The sequence below is a fragment of the Onthophagus taurus genome, chromosome 11 (genome assembly GCF_036711975.1).
Source record: "Onthophagus taurus isolate NC chromosome 11, IU_Otau_3.0, whole genome shotgun sequence".
NCBI lineage: Eukaryota > Metazoa > Arthropoda > Insecta > Coleoptera > Scarabaeidae > Onthophagus > Onthophagus taurus.
In genome coordinates this window covers 26,229,339-26,254,186 of record NC_091976.1, presented here as the reverse complement: position 1 = coordinate 26,254,186, position 24,848 = coordinate 26,229,339, and the positions used below count along the sequence as shown (strand labels likewise).

At 30.9% G+C, this 24,848-nt stretch overlaps 1 protein-coding gene across 2 annotated transcripts; it reads left to right on the top strand.

Moving 5' to 3' along the window:
- The first annotated feature begins 291 nt into the window (after nucleotides 1-291).
- Nucleotides 292-24,847, top strand: LOC111417652 (ring finger protein goliath). 2 transcript variants are annotated; one of them, XM_023049992.2, is made up of 7 exons: nucleotides 292-1,257; nucleotides 10,510-10,642; nucleotides 16,456-16,573; nucleotides 19,784-19,935; nucleotides 19,995-20,091; nucleotides 24,078-24,215; nucleotides 24,267-24,847. In XM_023049992.2, the coding sequence occupies exons 1-7, from the start codon at nucleotides 759-761 to the stop codon at nucleotides 24,507-24,509; spliced, it is 1,380 nt and encodes a 459-aa protein (XP_022905760.1). In that variant the 5' UTR covers nucleotides 292-758; the 3' UTR covers nucleotides 24,510-24,847. The 2 variants fall into 2 exon arrangements, with proteins under 2 accessions (XP_022905760.1, XP_022905759.1); XM_023049991.2 differs by lacking the exon at nucleotides 292-1,257 and adding an exon at nucleotides 4,609-5,279.
- The last annotated feature ends 1 nt before the right edge of the window (nucleotide 24,848 follows it).

The window sequence follows — 24,848 nt, the reverse complement described above, 5'->3', positions numbered from 1 at the left end:
AACAATCAAATTTAATAACACTTTAATTAACTCAGATTAAAGATCATTTCAAATTGTTACAATACATTTAAAATTAAAGTGATATTAAAAAAGTTTCGGTAAAATTTTAAGTTTAATAAACAGATGGCGCTATTACTTTCAAATTCAATTATTAAGTAATTCATTCAATTCGATTCAATTTATTTAAATTAATTAATTTTAATAAGCACACAAAACTTAAAACTAATAATACACAATTACAACATAAACAAACTTTAAAATGATTAAAAAAAATCATTTTAATTTGATTAAAAGATGGCGCTGTTAACCACAAAACGCAAAATTATTGTTTAGGTTAAAAATGATTTGTTAATTTATTAAAACACAGATTAAAAGTTAAAACGGTATCAGAGATAAATTCGAGTCCACTTAATGTATTTCAAAAAAAGGTGAAAAACAATTCACAACAAAATCACTACTATAATCTCATTTTTTTATCGTGCACTTAGTACATAAATTTCATCAAACACTGTTGCAGCTTTAAACAAATAAAACGTGCATACAAAAGCATAAGATAATTAATTCCTTTTAATCCCCAACAACTAGTGAACCGATAATAAAAGTTGTTTCGTTCGATAAAAATTTAGTGGTCGGACATTACTCCTTGAAACGAGGAGAAAAAAAGAGTGAACTGAAAACGAGTGTTGAGGAAGTGATTGTGTTTGTTTACATAGAAAGGGACATTTATAAATGATTCCTAAATTCAAAACTACAAAAAAATGACCATTTTAGCACAATTTTATTTTAAAACTATCCTTGTTTTTGTTATAATCCTTAAATTCTCCCGTTTAATAGTGTCAACATCTGTACCAGAAGATTGGCCCCATATTTCTATCTTAGACGACCGTTACAACATTGCGATAAACGCTTTTATAAATTTAACACAACTGGTTGATGACAATAAATGGGTACAAATTGGAGGAGTTGAAGAGCATGGACGTTTTGGTACAGGACATGTGGGCCCCACATTCGGTCAACTGGTCCATATTAAATCAGCTGAAGACAATAAAGATCACACAGCTTGCACCTTACCACTACTAAACTCAAACAGTTTTTATGGGGCGTTTCCCAACAAACCATGGATTGCACTTATTAGCCGAGGAGGATGCAATTTTGATAAGAAAATAGTGAATGCTTATGAAATTGGCGCCCGTGGAGTTATTATTTACAATAATGTGGAAAAGGAAGTTTTAGAAGTGATGAGTCTTAGTCATAATAGTAAGTTTTTTTTTTACTTTGTCATTAATTCTAAGAAATTTAAAAAAATTAATCTTGATAAAAAAAATTTGAGGTTATACTAGTTTATCAATTTTAACTAAATATTCTGCCTGTTGCATAAGTATTTTCAAGAACTATGCAAATTTACAAAAAAAATTTCGCAAAAAAACGAAATATTTTAATTTTTAACTTATGATTTATAAAGGTATATACAGGGTGTGTCAAATGTCTGGAATATAGCCAATAACCGCGCCATTTGTGGTTTTTCGTTATTTTTTTCTGATTACATAAATATAGGATTCGACAGGTCTATTTCTTATTGTTTTAGAATAAAGACAAAATATAACTTTTTTATAAAATTTCTAAACGCGCTGCCGAAATCTAGTGTCGTCGAAGAAATGAAATTTACAGTTTCATAATTATGTTTATTATGGAAATATTTAAATTGGATTGTAAAAAGTTTTTTTTTTTAATTTTTAGTTTTAGTACCGTAATTTACAGGAAACTGTAAATTTAATTTCTTCGAGGACACTTAAAAAAAGTTTATTTTTAGCTGGATACACAAATTACACAATCTATAGTATCCATAATATTAAAAAAATTCTTTAACACCGGAAGCGTTAAAAACCTTCCAAAAAGTAGACGGCCAAACATCATTAATTTTTCATAATTGTTAAAACTGTCATTTTTTTGACATTTAAAGCTTTCAACGGCGTTATTTCGGAGCCTACTTTGATTGTAATTTGCTGATTTAATGTTTTCAGAAAACACATTTTTTTTCGATTTGTTCTTATACAACCGTATGATTTGATATGTTCATCGCATAGAGGGATTTATCCTCTATCAAAGTATGCAAAAAAACATGCATCCCATTTAAAATAACAATGTTGGTTGCCATAGCAACGAAACAAAAAAAAACCTTATAAAAAAACTTGTATTTGAAAAATTTTTCTTTAAAACTACAACTGGCGAAGTTATTGGCTGTTTTCCAGACATTTGACACACCTGTATATTGAGATGATTCATATATTGATTAATATTGAAGTAACAGTGTTTATTTCATCTAATTGATGCGCCAAATATATACTTGGCTTACTCGTCGTTCGTTACGTACCTATTAAGTTTGCACCAGCGGTTTTTGGGTAGGAGTCAAAGGATTAATTATATTGAACATTCGACGTTGACAAGTTTATAAACACTCCGTCACGTGGTACATGCTAATATGCGAATGCCCAATTCCGTGTAATTCCCAAGATGTTTATCTATCAACCTGTAGTATAGGACTTGGAGGATTTTATCGCGCACGTATTAATCTGGCTTGCTTTTGAAGCAGATATTAGCCCAACATACATCCCTTTAGCACAAGTTTTAAAGTTACCCGTATTGCGAAATCGAAGCTAACATATTAGTAAGTCACGTGACTTGGGTATGCGTAAATTAGAAAAATCGTGATTAACTATCGCGTAAAATGCACCTTTTTGTTTGTTGAAATTGTTCTATGGTCTATGGGTTGGGTAGGGTTGGTGCAGATTGTTCTGGCTGACCTTTATAATTCTTAAGAACATCTTTCCCATATTTTGGCATGTAGGAAATTTTATCTCGAATTTCCATACTCTGTCTGAGTATGGAAATGACATTTCAACAAATGTTGAAATGCATCGTTGTAGTTGAAAATCTACCTGGCATTGCGCAACGATCAGAACATTTTTGAATATTTGAGATCCTAGTAAACAAAACTAACCTTACGTAACATTCTTTCACGGTTTAATTGACATTTTAAAAGAAAAGTAACCTAACCCAACATTTTTTCCAGGAGTGATTGACATTTGTAAACAAAACCAACCTTACCTTAGTATTAGTTGTGATGAATCCGGTGTTTTTGCAAACACATCTCGTAAAATGAGTTAAATGGGAGAAGCAACATTTATGTATCTATATCACAAGGGCTGCATTTTCAAGGGTAAATTTCCTGGATATATATACCCGGGGTATTTACCCAAGATGGGTATTTAGAGGTATTTATAGAATTTAATTTAAATTGAGTTGTTGGCAGTTTTGCAAGCACTTCAAGAATGCAGAGTCGGTTATCAATACACTAAACTTGTTTATAACATCTACAAGAATGCTACAATGACGGTAAAATCGCATAAAAGTACTGAAGAGAGTAGAAGTAGTAAAATACTGATTGCTAGTAAAACAAGGCGATACAATGTTCAACTCAAATTGTTCATCACAGTCCTGGAGAATGCATTTAAACAACTGGATTGGATCCAAAAAAGCATAAACATTGATGGCAAATACCTAAGTAATTTACGCTACGCGGATAATATAGTTCTTATTTTGGATAGATCAAAATGGATAAAAATTTATGACAAATCTTGTTCCCAAGTCTACCATCAACATTGGGGATAATGAGATTGCGATGGAACAATCGTCTTCAAATAAAACCTGTGTACAATCTGTACAAGATAAAGGGACATCGTTTATGTACAAAATGAAATGTTCCCCTGAGGGACTGCATATTGCACTGGGAGGAGAGACGAGTAGCCTATTATTCCTTGACCACTTTAAAAGCTGCTGCCTACCAGACAGGTAATTTTGAATCCACGCTAATGCTGGGCCTCGAATACCATATCGACTCAATTTTTCTAAGAGCAGTTGGTGATGTAAAGTATCAAACGCTCTAGACTCTAGACAAGTCAAAGAATAGGCCACAACAGACAGACCGAGCATCCAGACCCTCCACTACAGATGCATAAAAATCCAAAATAGCATTAATTATATTAATACACTTGTTAATGAATCGTAAAGAACACGATAGTGAATAAGATGATGCCAAGATTTTGTACTTCGCTGTTTTGTAAGAGATAGCCCATGCATCTGGTCCAGATTCTTCGCTTGTTAGTAATTGAACGATGTTCTTTGTGTTAGGACTTAAGAGTATTTAGCACTTCTTCCGCAGTCTTCTCACTACTTCTCTTATATTGTGAAGCTGATCACTTCAGTAATGAAAGACCACTCTGCCTAACTTTCTGAAATTTGGTATGTTATTGTTAATACTTCTCTGCTTCCATCTGTACACTTTTCTTGATTAATTCCATTCAGGTAATATCAAAATTACTCCTAATAATGAATAATTTTTCCTAATAATTCTAAGTGTATAGGTGTATACTGAGTAAATCATGATTTAATTATCGCAATAGTGATTACTCTATAAAGTTTTATCATTTCATCGTTGTCTCTCGTACTCTCTCTCTTGCGCAGGCAAAAACAAAACGACAACACCACACACAACGATACGCTCCGTGCGCATTAAATACGGCCAAGAACAAAGCGAAGTCACACGGAGGGAGCCTAGAGAACGGAGTCACCACACCAGTTGCTTGCGAGACGGTCTCCGTAGCGGTATCCGTGCGCTCCTAAACTCTACTCCCATAAAGAATTAAAAAGTTTTATGTTAAAAATTAAACAGAAAATATAGGAATGTGAATCAACAAAGCAAAAATAATTAATTATCAACATGTTGTGTCTTTTCAAAATCAGTTTTATTTTAATCTCATCGTTTTCTTATGCGTTATCAACAATAAATGATGATTGGGCATCATCTTCACAGAGTTCTTCGTCTGAATCTGTTGGTGCAAGTGGTGGAACTTTTACCAAAGCTTACATAAATATAACTCAAAAAGTGTACGATGGAAAGTGGATTTGGGAACGTGACGAGTACGGTCGTTTTGGTAGTGGTTACGTTGGTCCAGCTAAAGGGATTTTGATTCACGTGGCCGGGAAAGATCGTCCCCAGGATCATACCGGGTGTACGATTCCTTTGTTGAATAGCGGCCACGAGAACGGGTCGTTGCCATCCGGGGCCGACGAACCGTGGGTGGCCCTTGTAAAACGCGGCAGATGCAACTTTCAAATCAAAGTCGATAATGCTTTTAAAAGCGGGGCTGTTGGGATTATAGTTTATAATGATCGGGAATCAACCAATTTGGATCAAATGAAATTGCCCAATGATAGTGGAAGTAAGTCAAAAAAATACTTCTATGTTTTATTTTTTTATAATAAAGGAAGATTGAAATTATGATGCTTTTCTTGGAGCTTCGTGTTTGTTTTGAAATTTAAATTTGCAAATAATTAATCGAAAAACATCATAAATAATGTATAAAAATAAATTTGTACATCGAAGAAAACATCTTTAAAAATTTACATTTATTTTTACAGATGTTTCGAAACATGATTTCAAATTTTTTAATTTAATGTTTTTGTTATTTTCGTACACAAATTGGAAAACAAAATACGATAAAAAAATAAGTTTGTTGTTAAAATATACTTAATATTAATAAACAGATACTTTTTTTTATACTTATAATCCGAGATTAGATAAAAACACATCACCTCGTTTTTCCTATTATTTTACTTAAAATATCTCGTCAAACAATTCGCTTACGCATTATTTAAAAAAAGAATTTGTCAAAAATTACATAACTTCAAAATGATTTGTCAAAAAATTGCACAAAAAATTATTTTGAAACAAATTAATCATTTTTATCAATATTAAAACTGCGTCGCCGTTGTGTTATAAAACAGCGATACCTTGAATTACAACAAAAATATACGTAAAAGGAATTAAAAGTGCGAATAATTTGACTGTTTGGTTTTGCTGTGTTGATCTCACGTCTGGAATACGAAACGATTTCTCTATTGATAAATCTTTTTATCGACTTCCTGTATCTGATTCGAATCAATACGGATAAGGTGGTCAAGGATGACCTTAGATACAACTTATTTAGACAAAGACCTTTAAGAATTTATTTGCATAAATCATTATGAGAAAAAAATGTCAAAAAGAAATTATCTGATTTTAAACTTTATTAGTTTTAATAAAAATTTGTTACTTTTATACTTTTATATATAAATAATCTCTGAGATACACCTTTATGGATTTTATGTCAAATAAAAACAAAAATTTATGTTCAAAAATTTGAGACTTGCACAAAAATACCACGGCCTATTTTATGCTCTAGTGAACACACCGGTTTTTCATCGTGCATATATTTCTTGTACAAATATCTACGACTACATTAAGATTATCTATATAAAGATTATGTGAATAAATAAAAGGTTAAACAAAAAGATAGGCTATAAACTGAAAAGTATGTATAGTTTGAGAATCTCAATAGAGGATAAGGAGAAGCATGTTAAGGAATGAAGATTGAAATGTGTGGAATTTGGAGCAAGCTGCATTTTGTCTCAGAGTGAATATAAATCCGTCTAAATTTCTTTTCTACTCTTTGGAAATGAGCAAGTATTCATCAATTACAATCACGAGAATAACTATATTTTGATTCAACGACAGCGGGGCACACTTCATGATGTGTTAATTGGGACGTTGTATATCATCTGATTGTCTTTATGGAAGGTATCTGTTTAAAGTATGTTAATTAATGTGTTAACACAATAAAAGATTTTATACTTGAAACGAGGAAAGCTTTGTTATTGCGTACTGCAGAACTTTTTTAATAACAAAATATGTGTATATAAATAAATAAAAGATTTTAATGTGGTTACATAAACAAAATGAAGGTTGGTTGTGGTGCTTACCGCCACAGATACTCCCCCTATCTGTGGAGGACAATTTTTACAAGGCCAAATTGGCCGAATATGCAAAAAGATACGATGTAATGATGGATGCGATGAAAAAGGTGGCTAAACTCCACGTGGAGCATAACCTGGAACAGCTCTCGGCTGTTTATGAAGGGGATTGATGATAAATTAGAAATGATGAGGAATCCAAAGTGTTTTTTATAAGATTAAGGTTGATTACCATAACACTCTGGTGGCTTACAAATCAGCGAACCCAACCCACGCACCTAATTCGTCTAGGCAGATTTTCTGCTCATTATGCAGCTCATCTCCTTAAGTCGAAAACTTTTCAAACATACATTAAATCGACTATGTCCCGTTATCAGCTGAGTGCTCTTACTTGATATAGCCACCTCATCCATCCATCTTTTATAAATTTATATACCTTATTAGATGACCAGTTAAAGAACGAAGAAAGAATCTAGATGTGCTTAGACATAAAATATTTTCGACAAAACGTGGAGAAAACGCAACCTGTAACCGCAGTGACAAAGGTTAATAACTATGAAATTAGCTAATGGTTATACAACACAATCGAAGTAACAACATTAGCTGGATAAGTGTATATAAAAATCAGAAAAGAAAATAACATAAATTGTGTAAGATTGAATCACCTCATATTTGCAGATGATATACTCTAGTGATGGAGCGGATAGTGATTTTGCGAATAACCGGATCCCTTTCGGCCGGATATACGGTTATATCGAAATCGATTTTCTACGAATTATTAAAACTTAATCGGCGAAAATTGCAAAATTTTCAAAATTGAATTTTGAAAATTATCGATGAAAATTACAACATCGAAACTTTTTATCAAAAGTTCAAATATTGATTTCTCAAAAACTAAAAGTTATTTTTCAAATCGTGTTGGTTCATTGGAAAGAGGACACTCTTATTAACACTTTGGGAAATTTTCATACTCATATTCCAAGAAATCGATTTTATACGAATTATTAAAACTTAATCGGCGAAAATTGCAAAATTCGAAAAAATTGTCGATCATTTCCAAAATTTATTTCTCAAAAACTAAAAGCGATTTTTCAAAACGGCTTGTTGCATTAAAAAGAGGATACTTTGATTAATAATTGATGATATTCCCACAAGGATCCTTCATGAAATTAATTTTATAGCGAATTTTGAAAATTATCGATGACAATTGCAACATCAAAAATTTTATCAAAACTTCAAATATTGTTTTCTCAAAAACTAAAAGTTGTTTATCAAAACGTGTTGGTTTATTGGAAAGAGGACACTCTTATTAACACTTTGAGAAATTTTCAAACTCGTATTCCAAGAAATGGATTTTATACGAATTTTTAAAACTTAATCCGCTGTAATGGCAAAATTCAAAAAAATTGTCGATCATCTCAAAAACTAAAGGCAATTTTTCAAAGCGGCTTGTTGCATTAAAAAAACGATACTTTAATTAATAATCGAAAGTGCTGGTCGGGTTGAATTTTGATTATTATGAATATTATGGGAATGGTGGAGTACTAAGTAATAGGTTTTTAATATCTGGCCAAAGCCGGATATTTGGTAACTATCCGGTATCCGGCTGGCCTTTAATAAATGGTCGGATATCCTTTCCACCACTAATATTCTCCTCATAGATAACAACGTTACAGAACTAGACGAAATATTAAATGAATTAAATCTGGCATCTGCAGGAATAGAACATGAAGATGAAGAACCAGATGAGATCTTGGCGAAACGTCTGTCCTTTTCCAAAGGGAACCAAAGAACGGATGAAATCTCGGATCGACCACAACAACACACATATATTTATGTAGGTATATACTAGATTGGGGTAGCTTTTGGCAAACTGAAAAACATTCTAAGAAACGATCAACAGACTCAACAAACGGACTGGAAATAACCAGTCTAACAAAACTATGATGAAAACCAAAGAAACTCTTAAAAATTCAAATATCTATGGAGTGATGCATCTCACTACGCGATAAAATATGAAACGAAAACATCAGGAGACAAATAAAGGTTACTGATATAACTGAAATAGCTAAGATGACATGGCAATGGGCTGGGAATGTGGTAAGGTGGGCATATTGAGTAACAGTGTGGATAAAGCGGCCCTTATACGATCAACAATATTGACAATACCTTAGCATATTGACAATAATATTGGCGGTGTAAGGTGAAAAATTTTATTGACGGTAAATATTGATGGAGTATTGGCGCCAATATTTCCATCAATACTCAGTAAATTCAACATTCAAAATTAAATACTTCTATTTAATTGTAGCAATAACAAAACATGTCTATCAACACACTGAAAAAACATGTTATTTTAGCCCAGATGAGTTGAAAACAGTTTTAATTCTGATTTTCTACATTACACTCAGTTTGGTTCAAGCAGCGCGTCTGTGAAGAATAGAGATAGTGTTGGTTCATCCAATTCCCATGATGATGAACAACATGCTCTTCGTAATTTCATCGAGAAATACAAACTATCTCCATGTGGTCTTATAGAACATATACATATAAAAGTTTCACGGGATTCTATTACAGCTTTGCTGTTAGGTGCTGGGGACATTATGACAGAAAACCTCAGAGTTAAGGCTAATCTTTCCCTAACACTTATACTTCCTCTCATATTGCTATCCTGTATTTTCAAAAATGATTCAACCATCTGTAACAGTTTGTTTCATCCATTCGAAAGTAGTTTTTGAAATCATCAACATCCCAGAAACTGATTTCTTTCAACAGTACTAGATGAGAATATTCATCTCTCTTCTTTAACCATTCTTTCATCCTGTGTTTGCGTTTCGTTGGACGCGTAGTTCCAAGCGCCAAAATAATAGGGAGACGTTCAAGAGGATGAAAGAGACCTATGTTCAGAAGTGGATGATCACAGGTTAATGAAGAGAGAAGAGTTATTATCATACTAACTTTTCTAAGGTATCGGCAAAATTATGCATTTTTCGTTTTCCTCCACTTTTACATCTAACAAATCATTCAACTTTGTTTATTGGTAGATTTGGTTAACTCTGAGTACCATTAACTGAATGTTTAAGTCGTCACTTGAAGATTCATTTATTATTATTTCTAGCTTAGTGCCATCCACACCCCACCAATTAACTTTGAGAATATACACTTTGATAACCAATGATAACTACCATCATAACTAATTTTATTAGTATTAAAACCACCTAAGTTTAAAAGTTGAAACAAGTTGATTTCCTACAGTAGATTTAATAACGTCCACATATAAATGAGGGGCAATGTAAATGTTTAATTTGTCGATTAGAAATTCCTATCATCAATTTGGTGGATCCGAGTTAAATGATTTACCTTTTTAACAAGTTACTTTTAATTTTATTCAATTACAACTATTACGTTGTATTATACAAGGGAAAGCTGTTGTTCTTGTATCACCAATGCAATATAGTGTTATAACGGTGAAGAACCAAATACATTTTCGATTACATTACGTTAATTTTAAAATAACATTATTTACGAAGATAAAAAGAATGAAAATATATTTATTTTAAAAAGAATTGGCAAGAGATAACGTGTTTAAATGTTGATCTTGTTATTTACATAATTTCTTTGAATTTTTTAAGATTATTTACAATTTTTATCTATTTTCAGAAAATATAAGTGCAATCTTCACTTTCAAGTGGAAAGGTGAACAAATGGCCAGTTATTTAGAAAATAACTCACAAGTTTACGTTCATATCACAGTGGGGAGCACACAACCTTTAAGAAACGGCGCCATCAATCGGTAAGATAAAAAAGAAAACTTTAATTTTGAAATTGAAATAATTTTATGGAATTAAAAAAATTTTTTCGTTCTTAAACGTGTATTAAATGTATTGAACAAGGTCAGTTCGGACCATAACGAATATTAAAAAACCGTATTAGCAAGACAAAAAAGGGTGTAAACAAACGTATTTGTAATACAAATACAGAAACCTTTTCTTAGTCACTTTCACCCGAGTCTCGATTTATTACGTAGTTTTAATAGTTGCGCAATTTACTTGTGTGTCCAAAGGTAACAAGGCGGAAACGTATTCCGACATCAGCACCATCTGTTTAAACGGAACAAACTTTCTTCTTTTTAAAAAGACAAATATGCAGAAAAATTTCTTTAAATTGTTATTTCAAAGATCGTTTGCATTTAATTTAATCTTGGTTTAATTATCATAGGTGGACGTCAATAAACGTCTTTAACAAAACGTAAACACGTTCGTACAAAGTTTACATTTTATATTTAATGAGAATTGGCATTAATAAAATAATGTTAACAGTAGAACCGGATTTGATGGCCACATTTAACAAAATTTAAATGTTAGAGATAACAATAACGAATAAAGTGGTACCGGTTTCGATTTAAGCGTGAGCCATCGTCAGGAATTTTAATTGATATAATAAATATAAGTTAATCCGGACCTGGTAACGAAGAATTTCAATGCCGCGCTAATTAAGTTGATGCCACAGATACTACATGAAAAATGGGCGAGGTTATATTTCGCAGTATTTAGATTATTATTATGTAATAAAGAAAAATGTAATTCTAGTTAGTTTTAACAACGTGTTTTTATTAAATGTAGTATGTTTTATGCTGGTATAATGTAAACGATCGCGTGACGTTTTTCCGTTTTGCGTGTTTTTACCACCGAGGCGGTGTAATATTAATCGATCGTTAAAAAATTGAAAGATGTAAAAACCAAAAAGATGTGTTTACGGAAACAATTTAATTATAAACCCTTTTAATTGTTACTTAGAATTGATGAGTGGGTGATGTACGAGAGTAATTTAATTAAATTTTCTTTCCAAAAATAAACTTCCTTGATATTGGTTCGACCCTTTATCCACTTTTATTAATTAACACGGATATAGATAAGATAAACTATTATTAATACTAAAAAGATCAATATTGGGGTCGTCTCGAGTATGTTTACATTTTTATTATTTTTTTTTAATTTTTGTCTCATCGTTATTTCAATATTTTATTAGAAAATTTAATTTTTTAAGTTTTAATTTAAAAATTAAAACAATTAATTGTTGTACTTATTGTGATAATAAAAAAAATTAATTGATTATAATGATCTATCAAAAAAATAGTTAAGTGCCAAAAACAATGCCGATTTTGTATTCAAACCTTATTTATAGAAAATTACGTCATGAAGCTGCAATTTTGTTTGGGAGATGATTAAGATTACGATAAAATTTGTAATAAAAATTTGCATTTACTGCCACGAAAAGTATTCATGTACAATATATTAATATAAATGGGTTAACGTTAATAAAAAAGATTGAGTTTATATCCAGTTTGTTAGGTCAAGTTAGTTCTCGTCGTTAAATCCGAAATAAACTTTATACATTCTATTCTGGTTCTTGACATAATTGTTGGTTAATTGGGGTCGATTTTGTTACTATTTTACGGGAATAAAGCTAAAACGTTTATTGAACTATAATTACAAGAATTATATTAGAGATAAAATTAAAACTGGAATCTTTCGAATTATACCATGCGTCTATTAAAACATTTTTTAACATTTTTTGAGTATTGACTCTAAACTCTTGAGCTTTCTAACCGTTTCAGAACCGAGTCGGATGCGTGCTTGTGCGGTTCTGTATACAATATACCTTTTCATCTGGTAGTAATTTACAGTTCCCCACAATGCACAGTTAATTCAGGGGTCAGAAAACTATCCCAAGGTTTTATTGAATATTAATATAGAACAGAATATTCTTTATGTCCGAAATTTCGGGCCATGGTACGCCAAAAATGGATTCCCTTAATGCTGAACACTAAACTATGGCTCCGTGTGCTACCATTCTCAGGAAGGTTCCTTTCAAGTAAGAACAGAAGGAGATCTCTCAAGAACATTTGAATACCACGAAGGTGTACAACTACATTAAGATTAAGTATATTGTGGCAAAGACTGGAGATGACAAGATAGAGACCATTAGCGTTTCGTATATTTGAGATTCCTGATAACTAATAAAAATTTGGTCAGCGAGGAAATAAAGAAGAGGATAATCGATGAGACGATTGGAGACTACAAACGCGGGATTAACAAGTTTGGAAGGAATTGCTAAGGCAGGCCAAGATTTAAAACAAGCATGATGTAGATAACCCTTGTATTGGCACATTTCACATATAATGTTGTCAAAAAAAGTGTTTGTGTAAACTATGTAAATTGTGTACCTATAAAACCATATGAACGCATGATATGACCGTATTTTGGTCCCTATACATGACTACGTCATGTATAGGGACATGACTACGAGCCATGTCTCATCATGACTACGAGCCCTAATAACTATATATTGGGACAAAATAAAAATAACAATAATTAAACAGTTTAATTTCTTTTAATAATTTTTTCAGATTAATATCATTTGATTATATAATTAACAACAATTTTGTCTAATGAACAACACAAAAAAAAATACATACCCTATTGCTTCTAATTAAACTAGAAAAATGTATATTTTACCTGACAACTTAATATTGGGACAATGCAAAGTAACTTCCATGAAAATGGAACAAATTAAGATAAGTAAACTGTGGAAATAACGTAAAATGAAATGTTAAATTGCCGGTTTGTTCTAAAGCTTGTAACATTGTTGCTGTTGAGTAAATATGTATTTATCAATTAAAATGGTGCGTGGTATCTGTACAGAGTCAAAAATCCGTGAATTAGTGATTAAAAATTATTGCCACAATAAAACAATACGTGAAAAAGCAGACGAACTTAATATTCCTAAAAGCACAGCGTGGAAAGTAATTAAACATTATGGAGAAACAAATTTTAGAAAAAAAGCGTAAAAGTTCAGGACGTCCAAAGTTAGTTTCTGATAGAAATAAAAGAATACTTGTAAAAATCTGCAAAAAAGGACGAAGAAATATTTTAAGACAAGTTACCGCTGAATGGAATAATGAAACTGGATTAAATATATCAAGGGAATGGTGTCGCAAATGGATTCTTACAAGTGGATTAAAGTTTTACGAGGTTTACTTACAAGCAATAATTAAAAAACGTCGCTTTAGAAAATTGTTGTTTTATAAGCAAAAGAAAAAGCACTGTTAACAGAAAAACAACAGAAAGCCAGGCTCACATGGGCAAAATCTAAACTGTCTTGGTCAGCAGAAGACTTTTCCAGGATAATATTCAGCGATGAATCGAAATTTGCAATAAACATGAGGCATTTCATAAAGATTATTTAAAACGTTGTGTAAAATTTCCGAAGGGAGTAATCATTTGGGGCTGTATGACAGCTTCAGAATAAGGATGCTTTGAATTTATTGATGGCACCGTGAACGTCGCAAAATATCACCAAATACTACAAAACAGCATACTACCAAGTATGGTGCAGTTAAATGTTGGCGAAAATTGCATATTTCAGCAGGATGGAGCGGCTTGTCATACGGCCAAAACTACAAAAAAGTGGTTGGCGATCAAAATATTAATGTTCTGTATTGGCCTACCAACAGTCCAGATCTGAATGTAATTGAAACAGTATGGCACAAAATGAAACAAACTTTGAGGAACAACCCACAACGGACATTGCCCGAACTTAAAGCCAAAATAAAGCAAATTTGAGATGGATTGAACAGTGTAGAACCTTAGTGAATTCAATGCCCAACCAAATTCAAGCGGTTATAAAATCTAAGAGCGATGTTACTCATATTAGAAATACAAATCGTGCAATGTCCCAATATTTAGTTGTCAGGCAAAATTTACATTTTTCTAGTTTAATTAGAAGTAATAGGATATGTATTTTTTTTCTCTATACTTGTCAAATTATTGAAAACTTGGAACAGTTGGTAACAATTGACGTTTTGAAATCAATTTGTCACATTGACATTTGAATGCCTCGTTATTTAAAGACAAATTCAATTTTTAGATTTATATTTATACACAAATAATTAAAATATAAACGAAAAGAGTTTTTTTAATATCAATTATCTAGTTAATAAAAAAATCTAAATTTTATAGGGACCCTAGATAATACCAACAGAAACTCAAAAAATTTAACTTTGACAAGTATTATAGAAAAAAAGACGATGAAATAACACAAATTTTTCATAATTTTAGGGCTTTTCGGCTAATACGATGCTATTAATATTTAGAATAACTTTATTTTGAATTAATATCATTTATATCACCAATTTACAACATTGCTTTAGTTCCATTGATTGACAAACGTCATGCTGTTCATTTAGTGACATTTAAATTTATTACTTAATAATATCGCGTAATTAATTTCTAATTTTTTAACAACGTGTTTAGTTAATCGCGTTATAACAAAATACCATCATTAATAAAATGTTTAAAAATGAAAAATATTTTAAATGTTTATTTAAAATAATTTTGTTAAACGTCAAAATAAAATTTTAGGTTATGGTTACATCTACGTTTATGGCATAATTGTATAAAGCAAATGATTATAGGAGCCTTTATACAAAATCATTTTATAAATATAGTATCTCTTTAAATAAATGTCATAACACGACAATTTCTACATTTAGTGCTGCTACTTGGCTACTTTTTAGCTAATTTGGTATTCTAACCTCAAAATCAAAATTTTGACATTTTTATTGAAAGGTTATGAATTTTCAATTTTAGTTTACTTTTTTTGACCGAATTGTTCTTCTGTAAACCAACATATCCTTATTGTGCCATTGTTTAATATGAATAGTATAAAAATAAATATTACACTCATTAGACCATTGATAATGTATGGTTTGCAGACCTGAGTAATGACACAAGCTGATGAAAGATTGCTGGGAACATTTGAAAGGAAGATACTTAGACACGTATATGAAGGAATCCAAGAACAGAGGAACAGTGGCGCAGATGTGTTAATTTAACCATGAATTGTATCAAAAATATAAGGAACTGGATATATGACAATTATAAAAATTGGAAGATTGAGATGGATAGCACATATGGAATGAATGAAGGAGGTGAAACCAACGAAACAACAGAGGTAGGCCAAAGACGAAATGAGAAATTCGAGAGCGGAGGCCCGTAATATAGAGGAATGGAAAAAAATCCTTAAGCAGGTCAAGATCCTTCCAGGGTTGTAGAACCAATGGTGATGATGAAACAATATTCCTATAAGAATGCGTATTACATAAATAGATTTTTAAATACAACACTCAATAAGGAAAACACCAAGAGAGATTTACATAAAATAAACACTCCCAACAACTGCTTCCGTACAGACTTAAAAGGATCCATAAAATATAAACAAAACCACAGTGAAACTTTCATCTGGAAAATGTTCTACATACTACGCAATACTATATTTAATAATTTGCAAATGTTTTCTAAGGCAATAAAAACATTAATAAATTATTTATTGAGATATCTACAATAATCTTTATGTTACCATGGTCATAGAAATAATTTTATTAACTATAAATTTTATTATAATTTTATAAATAGCAAACCAATATTTTTTTTTGTAAAAACTTTTTACTTAAATAATTTTTTTAACGAAAATAATCTAGAAATCTTCTCAAATGTTATTACAAGTGATTTGCTCGCCGCTCACTTGGTGTTTTTTACCTTACAGCACTTCCGTCCTCTTCGTTTCGACGACTTTTATCGTACTTATGATCATCTCTTTGGCCTGGCTCATCTTCTATTACGTCCAACGTTTCAGACATATCCACGCCAAAGATAAATTGTCCGTAAGTGAATCAATTATTTTATTATTTAAAAAAATCACTTTTTTGATTAATTAAAATTTTGACAAAAATTATATCAATAATTATGTCATAAATTATATTAATAATTAAGTAATAAATTAAGGTTGAAAATTTTGCGAATCAGAGTGAATCATAGAGATACATTATTCGAGTTCTTAGAAAAAAGCAAAAAGGAGTTAATGTAATTGTAGTTGATTGTCTCTCTTGTCGCGAGGACCGCGAACGATGAGTTATTTTTAGCGCAATGCCGTCGTTATTTTTATGATGATACCCGTGTTTACCAAGCCATATGGGGGACACATATTTTATTTACTTTTTTTATGGTACAATTCACTAAAAAGAAAATTTTTAAGGTTTCTAATTTAACAAGATTCTTTTTATCTCCAATTTACCTCAAACAAGATCAAAAATAATCCCATTTGTTTACCACTAAGTGTGTTTTCTATTTAACCTTTAAATATACAATAAAACTTTGATGTAACGGATTAATACGGGGAAAGGGGTTATAACCAAAATTCCGTTATATAAAAAAATCATCCTTGTTAAGAGTCACAGAGATATTTTAAGCCATTTAGAACCGATTTGAACCAAAATCATCAATAAATCAATTTTTTTAAATTCTTTTATGCTTATGGGCAACATCCCATTTCATTATTTGAGCTTATTTTCACCTTATCAAGTATCCTTGACATGTTTCTTGTCGATTAGAATAATTTTGACACACAAAAACAATCTTTTTTTGCTTTTTGGCAACTTTAAAACACTTCTAAAACCCAGTAAAACCCTTTTTTTCAATTTAAGCATCCTATTTAAGGTTCACAGTGATATTTTAAGCCATTTAAAACCGATTTGAACCAAAATCATCAATAAATCCAACTTTTTTAACTCTTTTATTCTTATGGGCAACATCCCATTTCATTATTTGAGCTTATTTTCACCTTATTACGTATCCTTGAGATGTTTCTTGTCGATTAGAATAATTTTGACACACAAAAACAATCTTTTTTTGCTTTTTGACAACTTTAAAACACTTCCAAAACCCAGTACAACCCTTTTTTTCAATTTAAGCATCCTATTTAAGGTTCACAGAGTTATTTTAAGCCATTTAGAACTGTTTTGAGCCAAAATCATCAATAAATCCAATTTTTTTAACTCTTTTATGCTTATGGGCAACATCCCATTTCATTATTTGACCTTATTTTCACCTTATCAAGCATCCTTGAGATGTTTCTTGTCGATTAGAATAATTTTGACACACAAAAACAATCTTTTTTTGCTTTTTGACAACTTTAAAACACTTCCAAAACCCAGTACAACCCTTTTTTTCAATTTAAGCATCCTATTTAAGGTTCACAGAGATATTTTAAGCCATTTAAAACCGATTTGAACCAAAATCATCAATAAATCCAACTTTTTTAACTCTTTTATTCTTATGGGCAACATCCCATTTCATTATTTGAGCTTATTTTCACCTTATTACGTATCCTTGAGATGTTTCTTGTCGATTAGAATAATTTTGACACACAAAAACAATCTTTTTTTGCTTTTTGACAACTTTAAAACACTTCCAAAACCCAGTACAACCCTTTTTTTCAATTTATGCATCCTATTTAAGGTTCACAGAGTTATTTTAAGCCATTTAGAACTGTTTTGAGCCAAAATCATCAATAAATCCAATTTTTTTTAACTCTTATGCTTATGGGCAACATCCCATTTCATTATTTGACCTTATTTTCACCTTATCAAGCATCCTTGAGATGTTTCTTGTCGATTAGAATAATTTTGACACACAAAAACAATCTTTTTTTGCTTTTTGACAACTTTAAAACACTTCCAAAACCCAGTACAACCCTTTTTTTCAATTTAAGCATCCTATTTAAGGTTCACAGAGTTATTTTAAGCCATTTAGAACTGTTTTGAGCCAAAATCATCAATAAATCCAATTTTTTTTAACTCTTTTATGCTTATGGGCAACATCCCATTTCATTATTTGACCTTATTTTCACCTTATCAAGCATCCTTGAGATGTTTCTTGTCGATTAGAATAATTTTGACACACAAAAACAATCTTTTTTTGCTTTTTGACAACTTTAAAACACTTCCAAAACCAAGTAGAACCCTTTTTTTCGATTTAATCATCCTCTTTAAGGTTCACAGAGATATTTTAAGCCATTTACAACCGATTTGAACCAAAATCATCAATAAATCCAGTTTTTTTTAACTCTTTTATGCTTATGGGCAACATCCCATTTCATTATTTGAGCTTATTTTCACCATATCAAGTATCCTTGAGATGTTTCTTGTCGATTAGAATACTTTTGACACACAAAAACAATCTTTTTTTGCTTTTTGACAACTTTAAAACACTTCCAAAACCCAGTAGAACCCTTTTTTTCGATTTAATCATCCTATTTAAAGTTCCCAGAGATATTTTGAACCAAAATCATCAATAAATCCAATTTTTTTAACACTTATGCTTATGGGCAACATCCCATTTCATTATTTGAGCTTATTTTCACCATATCAAGTATCCTTGAGATGTTTCTTGTCGATTAGAATAATTTTGACACACAAAAACAATCTTTTTTTGCTTTTTGACAAGTTTAAAACACTTCCAAAACCCAGTAGAACCCTTTTTTTCGATTTAATCATCCTATTTAAAGTTCCCAGAGATATTTTGAACCAAAATCATCAATAAATCCATTTTTTTTAACTCTTTTATGCTTATGGGCAACATCCCATTTCATTATATGAGCTTATTTTCAACTTATCAAGTATCCTTGAGATGTTTCTTGTCGATTAGAATAATTTTGACACACAAAAACAATCTTTTTTTCCTTTTTGACAACTTTAAAACACTTCCAAAACCCAGTAGAGCCCTTTTTTCAATTTAATCATCCTATTTAAGGTTCCCAGAGATATTTTGAACCAAAATCATCAATAAATCCCATTTTTTGAATTCTTTCAACTTTATGGACAACATCCCATTTAATTATTTTAAATTATTTTTTCTTTGTCAAGTATCCTCAAGATGTTTTTTCGAGATTAGAACCATTTCGACACACACCAGTCACCTTTTTTTTATTTTTTAGCAACTTTGAAACACTTTCAAGAGCCATACAAATATTTTTTCAATTTTTCGTCCTATTTAAGTATTGGAGAGTTATTTTTAATCATTTCTTTTTTATTTAGAAACGTTTATCGAGCGCAGCTAAAAAAGCTTTATCCAAAATCCCCACAAAGACCATTAAATGCGAAGATAAAGAAGTAAAGGAAGGAGAATGTTGTGCCGTTTGTATCGAGCCATATAAAAGCTGTGAAATTTTACGAATACTTCCATGTTCGTAAGTTCTTTTTATTGTTACATTTATTATATAAAATTTATTTTTTGTTTATTTTATAGTCACGAATTTCATAAAGGATGTATCGATCCATGGCTTTTGGAACATCGAACATGCCCGATGTGCAAAATGGATATTTTGAAGCGCTACGGATTTGTGGTTAGTGAAAAACCTTAACCGAACCTTTATTAAGACACTATACTAATACTATTGAACACTTTTTTTAGAGAAGTAATAATATTTAAAAGAAAAATAATAAAACGAACGATTTTTTTATCAAACCTTTTTTATCTTTTGTGTTAATTCTTGATTCGTTAATTTTTATTTTGTTACTTTTTGTTTCGTTATTATTTAATTGGTGGTTTTCTTTGTAGTTTTAATAAACTAACGATTGTTATTATTTTATCTTAATTGAATTATTAAGTGTATTAATTATTTTCTTTTTAATTCAATTAAATCTTATTAATATTAAATTAAAGGCGCGAAAAGACTCGAGGAAATAGTCTGGAAACAATAAATGTTTCAAGGGAGTACTTTGAACATTGCAAATCACAAAATTGGTTGTGTCAAAATTAAGTCACTATTAAACTACATGGCATCAAATGTGTTTCTTGGAATTGTCAAGTAATAACAAGTTTAATTTTCTTCTTTTGAAGAATTCTTCTTCTGTCTTTTGCCCCTATTTATACATTACAGTGTTGGGTTTTGGATCCATCTTTTATACATCTTTCTATCTCTGGCCACAGTCTGTACTTCTCTTTTTTCAACCATCTTCTCAATCTCACCAACTTAGTTGTTTTCCCTCTATTTCCTATACCAGGGGGTTTAAGCTTAGTTCTTTCCTGATGTTCTTGTTCTATACCCTATCTTTTCTGGTTTTCCCCATTATCTTGCCTAGGTACTTCATATCTGCTGCTGTTATTTTTGATTTGTGCTTCTCCAACATCGTCCAAGTGTCTGATCAATAATTAAGTGTGGGTATACAGATGATTTTACAGGTGTTGTTTATTTGATAGTAGACTGCATTTGCTTTTGCTGTTCTGTTGCGTATTTCCTGATCCATCTTTTCATTTTTACTTATTAGAGTTCCAAGATATTCATACTTTTCTACCACCTCCAGTTGTTGATCCTCTATTCTTTCGTCAATATCTCTCGTTTCTTCTTCTTTTGTGATGTGTAGGATCTTACTTTTATTCTTGTATATTACTATTCACCTTTCTTGTAGGTTAGACAACTCTGCCTGACATTACCACAACATCGTCCGCGTAGTTTGCCTTTTGATTTGCTTTATTGTTCTATCCATGAATGCTACAAAAAATAGTGGGCTCAAATTGTCACTCTGTTTTACTCCCTTTTCCATTCTGAACTAGCTTCCACTCTTCTGAATACGCTTTTCATTGCTCTTCTTACTTTTGAACTTGTCCCCGGTTCGCTTAAAGCTTCCCATATAATTGTTGTCTCGGTACCTGGTCGAAAGTTGCATTTAGGTCTAGGAAGGCTAAATATATATCCTTATTCCTGCGTTTGTCTGTTTGGCCGAAACGCCGTTTGTTCCTCCTCGAGTTTTTCTTCTATCTGGGATCTCAGCCGTTTTTCTATTGCTCTATTGTTTTCGCAGCTGGTTCTCTCCCCCTTTTTATGGATTGGCACGATTATATTCTTTCCCTATTCGTGGGGTATTAATTCATTATTCCATATCTGCTGGAATATTTTCCTCGGCCAATGTACTACTTTTAGACTTTCTTCATCCGCTGCTTTTCGGTTTTGTGTTTCGCTTAGGGCTATTCGCACTTCTTCTCTCTTATCTGCTCTTCCTCCTTTTAACTCTCCGCCCCTTTATTTTGTATCCTATTGTTTAAATTTTGTCTCATAGTGGGTTTTCCATGTTTTTAATATGTTATTGCTGGTCATTCTAATCTTTTATGTTCTGTATTAGTTTTACTTTAACCTCTTGATTATGTTCCAGAAATCATCAATAAATCCAATTTTTTTAATTCTTTCAAGTTTATGGACAACATCCAATTTAATTATTTTAGCTTATTTTCACCTATATTTTTTTCTGGCAATTTTGAAACACTTTCAAAATCCAGTAAAACCTTTTTTTTATTTAATCATGCTATTTACTGGTCATAAAGATATTTTAAGCTGTTTAGAACCATTTTGAACCAAAATCATCAAAAAATCCCATTTTTTGAATTCTTTCAAGTTTATGGACAACATCTCATTCAATTATTTTAGCCCATTTTCACCTTTTCAAGTATCCTTGAGTTGTTTCTAGTCGATTAGAATAATTTTGACACAAAAAAACAATTTTTTTTCTACGTTTTGGGATCTTTGAAACGCTTTCAAAATCCAGTAAAACCCTTTTTTTTATTTAATCATCCTATTTACTGGTCATAAAGATATTTTAAGCCATTTAGAACAATTTTGAACCAAAATTATCAAAAAATCGCATTTTTTGAATTCTTTCAAGTTTATGGACAACAGCCCATTTAATTATTTTAGGATATTTTCACCTTATCAAGTATCCTAGAAATGTTTCTAGTCGATTAGAATAATTTTAACACACAAAAACAATGTTTTTCTACTTTTTGGCAACTTTGAAACACTTTCAAGACCCTTTTTCTTATCGCTGGTCGTATGTAGTGCTCTATTCTGATCTTTTATGTTCCGTATTAGTTTTACTTAAGCCCCCTCTTAACCTCTTGATTCCAGTATTGTTGGGTCAGAAAGATATTTTAAGCCATTTGGAACCATTTTGAAACAAAATCATCAAAAAATCCCATTTTTTGAATTCTTTGAAGTTTATGGACAACATCCCATTTAATTATTTTAGGATATTTTCACCTTATCAAGTATCCTAGAGATGTTTCTAGTCGATTAGAATAATTTTAACACACAAAAACAATCTTTTTCTACTTTTTGGCAACTTTGAAATATTTTCAAAATCCAGTAAAACTCCTTTTTTCAATTTAATCATCCTATTTGAGGTTCACAAAGATATTTTAAGCCATTTAGAACCATTTTGAACCAAAATCATCAAAAAGATCCATTTTTTGAATTCTTTCAAGTTTATGGACAACATCCCATTCAATTATTTTAGCTCATTTTCACCTTATCAAGTATTCTTGAGTTGTTTCTAGTCGATTAGAATAATTTTGACACCAAAAAAACAATTTTTTTCTACGTTTTGGGATCTTTGAAACTCTTTCAAAACCCAGTAAAATCCTTTTTTCAATTTAATCATCCTATTTACGAGCCACAAAGATATTTTAAGCCATTTAAAACATTTTTGAACCAAAATCATCAATAAATCGCATTTTTTGAATTCTTTCAAGTTTATGGACAAAATCCCATTTAATTATTTTAGCGTTTTTGCAACTGATCAAGTATCTTTGAGTTGTTTCTTGTCGATTAGAATAATTTAATCGTCCTACTTAAGTATTACAGAATCATTTTTCTTATTGCTGGTTGTCTGTAGTGCTCCATTCAGATCTTTTATGTTCCATATTAGTTTGACTTTAGCCCCCTATAACTTTTTGACTACGTCCCTCCAGGCCTGCTTCTTCTGTTTTATCTTATCGTTGACCCTATCCATTCCACTTTTTAGTTCTCTTTCGATTTTGGACGGTTTTGATTATTTTAGTTCCGCGTACTCTGATAACTGACCCAAGTATCGTTTCTCTGAACTTTTTCCAGCCTTCTTAACTTCATCATATTAACTTCTTCATACTCCTCCCTTTTTCCTGGTTTTCCAATTCTTCTAGTTTGTTTCTTTCATATATTGTTGTTTCTTTTGGAGGTGCTTTCAGGTTGGTATGAGTTATATGATGAGCTTTGAAATAGAAATTTCCACCTTACTTGATTTTATAGAGTATGCTTTTCTTGCAAATCAAATTACATTGCACGTATTAGTACATTAATAAACATTTTTCTGCAAGAGTTAAGGAAGTAACATCACTCTCAACCTCAATGACACAAGAAGCGTACAAACAAAATTGATTACAAACGTTTAAATTGTATTAATTGAATTGGATAAATTTTACACTTAATAATTTAATTATTAACTAATTCTGTAACAAATAACGTTAAAAAATCAAATAAATCAATACAATTCTTTTTGTATTTTCCCAAAACAATGGTAGTTTTCCGGTAGTCAAGAAAGCATATTGCAAATAGACCCTGATGATATTGCTTCTTTGGACGCCCCAGAGGAATCAGTCCGACATGGATCAACAACGAATGGTGTTAGTCCTTTGCCTCAAATTCGAGCCGAAATCCAAGTAAATTATATCATCTATATCATTTTTTTGTTTTAATTTGTAAATTTTTAGTTTTCATATGATAGTTCAAACGATGAAAATTGCAGTCGAGCTTCGACACCAAATGAACTGACGCCAAGTTTAGGACAATCCGGTCCAAAATATACTCCAGTGCCATCGCAATTCTGTCTTAATTGTCGTGGAGCGACAACAACTAATGTTCTAGTCAATAATAAGGATATTGAAATAGATATGGAAGAAGGAAGTTCAAATATTACTAAGGAAATTATTAAGGAAAACGTTGACAATCAGTAGTTTATGGAGTATTTTTTTTTTAAGTTAAAAGAGTTTTTAAGTGCTCAGAAACTGCCACAAATTTCCCGTTTTTGTGATATATAAAAAAAGAACAATACGTGAATGATAACTTTTTTGTGATATGCTCGAGAGAATTAACGTTAATTAATTGTGAAAATGTCCGTATGGTGCTTAATCTTTTTTTAGTTTTTAAGACGTAAGCAATAATTTTTAATGTTTTTCTTAAATTTTAGGTGTTATTTTTTAAGTACAATCCCTTCCAAAAAATATTATACGTACATTACTTAATTAACTATTTAAAAACAATTAACGCTTAATTAGATTGACTCTCAAAACGAC